Raw genomic sequence first — 10,178 nt, forward strand, 5'->3', positions numbered from 1 at the left:
TGAAAGGGAGGTATGGGGATATGAGAAGGAAATACAAATTTGTTGGGGGTCATAACTGGTTGATGGTAGTGTCTTTAAACCAAACGCAGCAGGTGTTTGTGTCATTGATTGCACCACTGTTTCATTTTCAACAGCCGGGCACTCTGGTGACGTCACCCAGGAAAGTACACATTCTCACCGTGCTGCTGCATTGAACCGAAAACAACCGGACAGTACGCAGTTTTACCGACACACAGCTCATGACACTTTCATAGAAAGACGACGTAAGTCTCAAAACTTGCTTTAGAAACGGAAACGTTCATTTAAATGTCACTTAACTGGCGTCAAAGCCTTTATTTGTCAGCCATAATGCTAGAGGAGCCGGGCACGTCTATTTCCTGCAATGTACTGGGCTGCTGTTGGTTGGCTAAACTATTTACGTTGCTGCTAGCTATCTGTTAGCCATTGAAAAAAACAAATAAATAAAAAGCTTTTAGTGAGTGTTTTTGTTTAGCAGCTTCCTTAAATTCAAGTGGCAACCTGTACCAAATCTTCACAATATGTCAACATGACTTCGGTATTGGGCAAACTACGATGTAATCTGACATTATCCTGTCCATGATGTAGCCAAGGCCCTTAGTTGTATTTAGCTAAGCTAGCAATGTAGGAATTCAAACGTCGCCATTTGTTTGTGACCATAAATGCCTTAAAAATTGTTTTAATGGAATGTAAATGAACTGTGTCATGTACATGTCATTTATACACAGCCTGGGTGACAAAAATGGAGAAACCTCCCTTCAGGCAGAACCAGAACTGCGGAGACTGGGAGCTGAAAGAGAGGCTGGGAATGGGCGGTTTTGCCCATGTTTACCTGTACCAACATCATGTGAGTTTAGAGCCATATAACCCTGACAATGAACACTAAAACCCTGCAAGACAACCACTATGATAACTGCATCACTATTAACTTACTTCCTATTTGGATTGTTAAAGTCTTCTTTTTTGTGTGACATCTATGAGGGTGATACACACAAACTGCTATTTCTGGGGTAAGCTTTTATGCTCTGATACAATAATGGACTTTTTGGCTCCTGTTTTGTAGGAAACAAATGAAAAACTAGCTGTGAAAATGTGCCGTCTGGAGCTCACACCAAGGAACAAGGACAGATGGAGCAGAGAAATCCAGATCATGAAAAAGTCGGTCTTATTTTTATACAATTCTTATATACTACTTGTTTAAATTTCACACTGATGTATAGCAACATTATACTGTGCTCTCCTGGAATCATAGTGAACATACTTATTCAAAGTGATAATTTGTTATAATTTAAAAACTGCAGACATTCAGTGCACCATCTGTATGACCAATAAAAAGTAATGCAGCATTGACCGGTCATTCTCTCTCCAGGCTGAATAACATCAATGTCGTGACAGCCCGAGATGTCCCAGAGGAAATGAGGCACATAGCCTTAAATGACCTTCCACTGTTGGCCATGGAGTACTGCTCCAGGGGAGACCTGAGGAAGGTGAGGTTCACCTAGGAAGGAAGATAAGAAATAACACATCCACATAAAGCAAGATAAATCTAAAATTGAATTTTTTTCATTCTTGTCTTTCAATATATGCTAAGAGAAAATAATCTTAACACCTGAAAACAGAACTGTTCAACTCAGAGGTTCAACTCAAAAGTGGATACACCTCAAACCAATCACCTCAAATGTTATTTTAGCAATGAAACGGCTTTACTGATTTATTTTCTACCAGACCCCCTGCTTGCAAATGTTATTTTAAAAAAAAAATGAAAAAAACATGCACCCAATTATTATCAGCTCATCGGAAGAGTAGCTGCCCCACACTAAACGTCTATATCAGCCAACATGTTTGACCTGTTTTTATGCTTTTGTTCATCATCTGGTAAAATATCTGACTTCAAGGCAGTCCTTTTCAAAATAAATCTTGATCATAATTTAGAAGCAACCACAGAACGTCTTTCCTGCTGGGTTTCTGACAGCGCTGTCAAGGGAGGTGTAAATGACACGGCAGTTGAGGAAGTTGTATCACTGTCTGATCATGCTGCTCTACATTCCTATCACTCCCTCCAGTCTTCATCATTTAGTTTTGTGGTTTAATTTTGAGACATGGTTTTTAAAGTTTGTAAAGTCATGCTTGTTGTTCCTGCTTTACTGTGTAGAAGGAGACAGCAAAAAAAGTGCAGTGATTTGACTGACAATATGCAAATCAATCGTTGATCTTCTCAACTGACATTGTCGGATCTAGCATGTTATGCTGTAATCAAATTGAATGCTATGTAGTGAATCAATTTAAATATACGTTTGGTTGTTTCATAAAACATAGGAGGGCATAAGGAGATCAATTGGATGTTTTACCAGCTGAGACTCAGCAGACTACAGGGCTAGGTCCGTCTTATTAGGTCTATGCATCTTCACTGGTCTCACGATTCGATTACGATTATCCTGTCAACGATTCGATTCAATTCGATATCCCGATGCATCACGATTCATACCAATGCGTTGCATCCTCAATTTTCTATATTACTACACATGGCTTCTTTTTCATCAATGCATACATGCAGTAAATACATATGAACTCTCTTTTTATTATTTAGAAAGTGCTTCAGAAATCAATAACATAAATGTCTTGACATTCATTTATAAACCAAAATAAATGAATTGTATAGGTCTAGCCTCCCTATATCTGTGTGTGAAGTTGTTCCATCCTCAAAAACAAAAAGCTAATGCTTCTGCAGTCGAGCTGCAGCTTCTAGCAACGGCCTTCTGTTAAGAAAGGACACTGAATGTCCTGAATGAGGCATCACACACAGGACTTGAGTCTGAACACAGCAGACAACAGGAGGATTTACAACAACATATACAAACAAAAATACTGCATGTGGGTGCACACTCACATTCTCTGTTTTACTGTTGCATAAATCCCATGAATGTATGAGATTAAATTAGCTTCATTATATCTCAGTGATTAAGTGAATAACAAAGTTTCTATCGGGTCGCTATCAGCCTGTCACTCATTATTTTCAGGGCGGGGTTTGGAGGAACGGAGGAGACGGTGATCGCGGAAGCTTTTTTCCTCCTGCCTTCACAAATTTTACACATGTATATATCATCTGAAAATTGCTAGAGGACATTCATACTCTGCAATCCAAGACTTAATTAAATCCACCAAAAACCTGACATGATTGTAACGCGATTATTTTTGAAAAACATAAATCCCTGTCTGTGTCTCTGAGCCGCAGCGACACGGAGTGATTCAGAGCGGGTCCTTCTGCTGTTGGTTCTGGACTGGTGTTCTTGTGTTGGTGGATAAAGCAGACTGCTCCGTGTTCGGTGTTGCTGTGCCGCTGTCACGTCTGTTCCCTGATCTCTGCGTGACCGACCGATTTGATATTAAAGTGACAGAAAAAAAAACGTTATAGTAAAGCCGCGGCCGGAAAATCAGGAAGCAACGTTACTACGCTATAATCGATTATCTTCCGTCACTGCATCGATACCGAATCGTCCGCATCGCAATGCATCGTAGAAACGATTATTTTCAACACCCCTACGTCTTATACATTTCGATATTGGCTATGATGCACAGTTTATAAAATGTTCCGATTAAAAGAGGAGGGAGAAGAACAGATATTTATTTTCTCTCTGATTGAGGCCATTATAGTGCAGACATACACGTATTTCAAATGGCTTAGAGTATTGTAACACTCGTCAAAGTGCAGACATCCAATGTTTAAAGTTCCATCAGATAAACGGATGACTTTACAACCGTAGTATGTTGTATGAGTGTTTTTCTATTTATGTAATGTAGATGAAATGCAGATGTAACAGAACTACATGTGTGTGGGTTACAGTTGCTGAGCAAACCTGAAAACTGCTGCGGGTTGAAAGAGAGTGAAGTGCTTTCATTACTCAATGATGTTGGTAAGACCAATGTTTTCTCTTTGTGAGGCTTCTTCAATCAGATGTGTACTTTATTAGAACATCATCATCATCATCATCATCATCATCATTCGGTTAAACCACTTGTTTCTGCTCCAGGATCTGGTATCCAGTATCTGCACGAAAACAAGATCATACACAGAGACCTTAAACCTGAAAACATAGTGCTGCAAGATATCAACGGAAAGGTAAACTGACCGTTTGGTTTTGTTTGACCTCACATAGTAAACCAACTTTGTTTTATTAACATATTCTTCTTCTGCAGCTGGTTCACAAAATCATTGACTTGGGCTACGCTAAAGACCTGGACCAGGGCAGTCTGTGTACCTCCTTCGTTGGCACACTTCAGTACCTGGTAAGCAAACCAAGACCATTTTTGTTTTTACAATCAGATAATACTAGCTCTATGAATCATCCTAATTATATTTTAGAATGATTCAATATTTCTACTGCCTTAAAGGGGTCCTGTTATGCTTGTGTGTTATATTGTTTTTTTTGCCTGTAAAATGCAAGATAACATAGTTGTGGATCAAATGAATCATGTTGAATTGCATGCTTTCTCTGCAGGCGCCTGAACTGTTTGAGAATAAGCCATACACTGTAACGGTGGACTTCTGGAGCTTTGGCACCATGGTATTTGAATGCAGTTGTGGCTTCCGCCCATTCCTGCACAACCTGCAGCCGGTGCAGTGGTGAGTTGAACTGAGTAGCAACACATTAGGACATCTACATGTCGAGCGGGACGGATTTAATTTAGACAGAAAGACTTTAGTAGCTCATAAATCAAAAGACAGTCTAGAAGTCAGTTCAGAGCATAGGCTTAGAAAAGGGAGGAGCTGAGGCAACGATGCTGAGTGAGGTGAAAGAGACGTGTTCACGCTGGTGTTCTAAAAACAACGGGACACTTTCTATTGTAGTGTCTCTGCAGAAGGTGTGAAACTCAGCTCATGGAGACAAATTAATGACCTTATACCCTCACCCTTATACCCATTTCATATTCTGTGTCAAATCTGAGTTACAACTCTATACAATCTGTACGCGCAGACATCAAATAATAGCCTTACTAAGTCAAAACAGGCCTCAAAGTCGTAATACACAGCTAACTAGGTCAACTGACTCCACAGCAACATTATATTTACTTTCTTATGTCCCCAAACCCCCACATGATGGCAATTGCAGTAACAAAACCCAGAGCATGATGGGTGTCGCCCCGAGTTTCCGCTAGAATTTTTTTTTGCCGGTCAACATGTCCGTTAAAGTTGAAATCTTCTGGACAAAATGAAAAAAGTGCCGGTCAAAGGTCTTCTTTGTTATTTATTAAGCTTTAAAACAAATTGATTTGATTCGATATTAAACAAACTAATTATATTAGATTAACTATTCAAAAGTGTTCAGTAATTTACAATAACACGGGAATAATAAACGGAGCGCTCTCTCTCTCTCTCCTGACAGCCCGTCAGTATCATGCAGCTCGCGGATCAGTAATGAGTGACCCGACAGTAAAACTAAACACATCTATAACTAGTTTAGGTAGTTTGAGAAGTAATTAAAATAGCTACGTGTGATATTCTAACCTGAAGTGTGTGTTTTGTCCGCTCACCGCTGCAGGTGATCATGCAGAGCTGCGTGTCGACTCGTCAGCAGCAGCTGATCTCTCTCTCAGATTAGACTTCACTCGCGTTTATGTCCATATCGATCAGATCCAGCTATTTCTAGCTAATGATATGACTACCTGCTTATTAAAAGACACCTAAACAATAAGCGTCGCTATGCAACCGGGTGAGGCCGCAAAGTATAGCGCAGCATTATGCATTTGTTTACATGCCCACCGGAACCCCGAGGCATTACCAACAGATCAACGCACAATCAATACAGGACATCTCTTTCTCCACATTAAGTGTTAGACATGAGAATTGACTATTCTTGTCTGTCACATAAGTGGCGCAACTGATGCGGTATTGTGCTAAGGGGAAATTATTTTGAACGGACATTTTGCCCGGAGAGATTTAGAAAGTCAGGTAATTACCGGCTAACGGAAACTCTGGTTTCAGATGGTAGGTAATGATAATACCGGTAATCCATGAGAATGTTTTTTGTGTTGCAATCAATTCATTTGATAGTTGGAGTATTTTCAACTTGTGATTGAATCCAGTATACAGCATTGAAAATCATTAAGAGTATATTAGGTCCCACACCTGTAATATTTCTGCTAGAAAGTCGAATAACATGGTTTCGGTCAATAAGATACGAAAGCAACACAATTAAGAACACTGAAGGACGAAAAATAATAAGCAGGAAAGGCCAGCAGGTAGAGCCAAATCCCAGAAATGAGAACTTGGCAAACAAAAAATAAAACAAAACATTTGGATCTCACCTTTCACTTCTTGACAAAATACAAGTGTGGCAGCCAGCCCAACACCTATTGAGTTAACAATAATCATCATTCCCTGTATACAAAATGTAGCCCTGTGTTTAAGGAAAACATCTAATGAAAGAAAGTTCCTCACTCAGTGTTTGTGAACACTGTGAAATGTTTAATTTTCCATCTTGCTTCTGTGCTTTTATGCGTGGCATAAAATAAAAAGCATTTGTTTATAGATGTTAAGTCATCCATCATCATCAACATCTCTTCTCTTCCCATCCACAGGGCCAGCAAAGTGAGGAATAAAGGTCCAAAAGACATCATGGCTGTAGAGGAACCGAACGGGGAAGTCCGCTTCTCCACACACCTCCCCTACCCCAACAATCTGAGCAGGTGAGGACCCTGGGACTGGCAAACATATCTCTTCAAAGACTAGGGCTGATCAAATAATGTAAAGCTTATAACCTTTTGTCAATATGTACATTGAAATGAAATACAATTATTGCAGTGCATGGTCTTTATTTATGTCATTTATATTACTGCAGTGAGAGATGCCAACGAAATGTTGTAATACTTATGTATGATGACAATGTGTTTTTCATGTCTGTTCCTTGTGTTTAAAGTTGGTATTTAATTAGGCACAGTTAAAATGAGGCTGCACTGTTATATTACTATTAGTATTATAGTATTTGTAGAATTAGATTCCCGCAGTGGCTGCTTAGGAATATAAAGTGAAAATCACTTTAAGTACAGCCCTTTTTCAAAACTATGAAAATGGATTGTTGCAAACTGTAAGTTCAGTATTTGGAGTGTTTAGCATCTATTTCTCTCCTTGAACACATCTCTTATTTGCTGTTTTTAGCACACTGCTGGAGCCGTTGGAATCTCTGCTGCAGCTCATGCTAAAGTGGGATCCTGTCCAGCGAGGAGGCAAACTCAACCCTGACACCAGGCAGCCCTCCTGCTTTAATGTGCTGGAGCAGATACTGAGTATGAAGGTGAGTTTATCTTTGGATTCAGCCGTGGATACAAATGACAACATCATCAGCATCAATTTTGGATTTCTTTGAACTGTCAATGATGAGTTGGAGTACTTTCTATATATCTTCAGTTCAGTGAATGTTTACTTTCTCTCCAGGTTGTCCACATCCTGAACATGACCACAGCTCAGGTCCACTCCTTCCAGCTGACTCCAGAGGAAAGTCTCCACAGTCTGCAGATGCGCATCGAGGCCGAGACAAAGATCGAGGTGGTGAACCAGGAGCTGCTGCAGGAGACGGGGGTGTCCCTGGACCCCAGGAAGCCTGCTGCGCAGTGTGTCCTGGATGGAGTGGTACGTTCACTTTAATGCAGTTTAGATAACAGCCGAATCACACTTAACTGCTGTAACTTTCCTCTTTACCCTTAGAAACTTCAGTCAACTTATATTTAACATCCAAACCATTCATTTTCTTATACTGAAGGAAAGGCTCAGGTTAATTGTTGGAGTTAAAACCTTCATTAGCTGGTGTCCTGGATGATTTTCAGGACCCAAATGAAGTCTAGCCGCTGTCTTTGTTGTTTCCTTCAACTTCCCTACCAGTTTCCTTCTGCTAACAAAGCAAAAACTGACTTTTTTTAACCTTTTTAAGCCGGGCTCCCATTGGAACCCTTAAAAGACAGGCAAAGGTGTGTAAAAGATTTTTCTCAGTGCTAAAGCACTAAAATGATACAACAAAAGCTGTGTCTGCAGGTAACGTGGCTCACAGAAGCCTACTGGCTGTGCTCTAAGGCAGTGCTAAAGCTGTGTCTGCAGGTAACGTGGCTCACAGAAGCCTACTGGCTGTGCTGTGCTCTAAGGGCAGTGCTTCTCAACGTTTTTTCAGTAATGTATCCCCTTTGAAAAATGTTCTCAGCCAAGTACCCCCCTGACCGATCCCGAAATGTTTTGATCGAAAAAGCCTATATGAATAATTACAATATAGTGATGTTCCCTCAGTGTGTGATGTATTAACTCCTTCATGGTATGCATTACAACAAACTAAGGATATTTTCATTTATGCATGAAAAAAAATAACATAACACTTTTATAAAACAGATTTTTCCAAGGAGTTTTTGGAATTTAAGTAATATGTTATTGTGAACAACTATAAAATACAATACACACATTTGACATGTTTATATGAGGACTTCCTTGGTGTTTCTAGGAATGTTTTATATACAATTGTGTTTTCTATTTAACTTATTTTACTAAGATTATTTTTTTAATTAACCTTTTTTTTTATTTATTTTTTTAAATCTCACGTACCCCCTGCAGTACCCCAACGTACCCCCAGGGGTCCGCGTACCCCCATTTGAGAATCACTGCTCTAAGGGACTTTGAATCAGTCCATGATGCTATTTGAAGTGACAGGAAAGGCACTTACAGGCTGTATAAGTGTGTACATTCTTGTCTCCTGTGTAGAGAGGCTGGGATAGCTACATCGTCTACCTGTTTGACAAGAGCATCACCAAGTACTCCGGGCCCCTTAGCGCCAGACAACTGCCGGATAAAGTCAACACTATAGGTGAGTCTATTGTAAGGTGTGCTCAGGCTGAGACAAAGAAGCCAACTGGTACTTCGAAGCATAACATGCACACGTTATATTGAACACATCAGAAGATAACATTTATTTCCTGTGTCAGTTAGCTTGTCAGGTGTAAAAAGGATTCTCTGACGGATTCTATTTGGTCCCGACTCTCATCTTGTTTAAACTCCGCAGTGCAAGAGGCAAAGACCCAGCTGCCTCTGGTGGTGTTGAAGAAGGTTTGGGGAGAAGCAGTGAGCTACATCTGTGGGCTGAAGGATGACTACAGCAGGCTGTTCCAAGGACAGAGGGCTGCCATGTGAGTCACATGACACATCTGGTATCCACAACAACATGACACATATTCATTTGTTGTTATTTTTATTGACAATTTGTTTTTAGTTAAACAGTTTCATATAAATCAGAAGAAAGTTGTATTTCCAAGTAGCTTTGCACATCCCAGTACTTTGTCTTGATGATTTGTTGCATGAAACTAAACTAACACCATTTGTCATTGTTGTTTCACCTGCCAGGACATTTAGAAATGGATTGTTTTGTCGATGAAATGTTTGAAAATGGTGAAAGAAATGTCATCACAGTTCCTCAAAGTCCAAGGTGATGTCTTTAAATGCCCTGTTTTGACACTTCAAAATGGGAAGGCATTCACTTTAATAATATAAAACTAAAAACAACATAGAAATTGGTTTGACTATAAATGAACTATCAAATAGTTAATTTAAGAGATTTATTTTCTCTCAATCCACTTATTGATTTGTTGACTCATTATTGCAGTTCTACAATAAACACAGCACAATATTAGAGAGACAAAAACATCTCACATCTAGACATTTCCAAAAGATATGAAAAAGTGAAAGCGTTTGTGCAGGACTGCAACATATTGTCCAGGACAGGGATGTACACAACTTCACGGCTAAGAATGTCAAGTACAAGTAATATCTGCATATGGGGAGATTGAAGAGATGTGGGTTAAAGTAATGGATCAGAGTCAGTGTGGTCCCAGGCCTCGTTACCAAACACACCTGCAGAGACTGCTCATTCTGCCTGATGTGGCCACCAGACACACCAGGGGCTTTGCACCAGGGGATTTAACCCCAGCCTGTGATGGTGCTTTTGATCTTCCTTACAAACCTTTCCTATTCTAAATGGTCTCATCCTCTCCCTCCAGGCTGAGTCTCCTGCGCTACAACACCAACCTGACCCGGTGTAAGAACAGCATGTTCGGCTTCTCTCAGCAGCTGAAGGCCAAGCTGGACTTCTTCAAAAGCAGCATCCAGTACGACCTGGAGAAATACAGCGATCAGA

The 10,178-nt window shown here is 40.0% G+C and overlaps 1 protein-coding gene across 1 annotated transcript in view; it reads left to right on the plus strand.

The window, feature by feature from the left end:
• Window positions 1-154: 154 nt before the first annotated feature.
• The window catches only part of LOC117465106 (inhibitor of nuclear factor kappa-B kinase subunit alpha-like), a 25,104-nt gene continuing 15,080 nt past the window's right edge, over window positions 155-10,178 (plus strand). Inside the window, exons 1-14 of the mRNA XM_034107998.2 lie at window positions 155-263; window positions 747-865; window positions 1,082-1,176; window positions 1,388-1,505; window positions 3,860-3,929; window positions 4,047-4,135; window positions 4,213-4,302; window positions 4,515-4,639; window positions 6,595-6,702; window positions 7,172-7,307; window positions 7,448-7,642; window positions 8,753-8,855; window positions 9,051-9,174; window positions 10,042-10,178. The exon at window positions 10,042-10,178 is cut by the window's right edge and continues 15 nt beyond it. Coding sequence (XP_033963889.1) covers window positions 761-865; window positions 1,082-1,176; window positions 1,388-1,505; window positions 3,860-3,929; window positions 4,047-4,135; window positions 4,213-4,302; window positions 4,515-4,639; window positions 6,595-6,702; window positions 7,172-7,307; window positions 7,448-7,642; window positions 8,753-8,855; window positions 9,051-9,174; window positions 10,042-10,178 — 1,495 coding nt within the window. The 5' untranslated portion in view covers window positions 155-263; window positions 747-760. The remainder of the gene's footprint in view (window positions 264-746; window positions 866-1,081; window positions 1,177-1,387; window positions 1,506-3,859; window positions 3,930-4,046; window positions 4,136-4,212; window positions 4,303-4,514; window positions 4,640-6,594; window positions 6,703-7,171; window positions 7,308-7,447; window positions 7,643-8,752; window positions 8,856-9,050; window positions 9,175-10,041) is intronic.

This window comes from Pseudochaenichthys georgianus, chromosome 19 (assembly GCF_902827115.2).
Source record: "Pseudochaenichthys georgianus chromosome 19, fPseGeo1.2, whole genome shotgun sequence".
In the NCBI taxonomy this organism is placed as follows: domain Eukaryota; kingdom Metazoa; phylum Chordata; class Actinopteri; order Perciformes; family Channichthyidae; genus Pseudochaenichthys; species Pseudochaenichthys georgianus.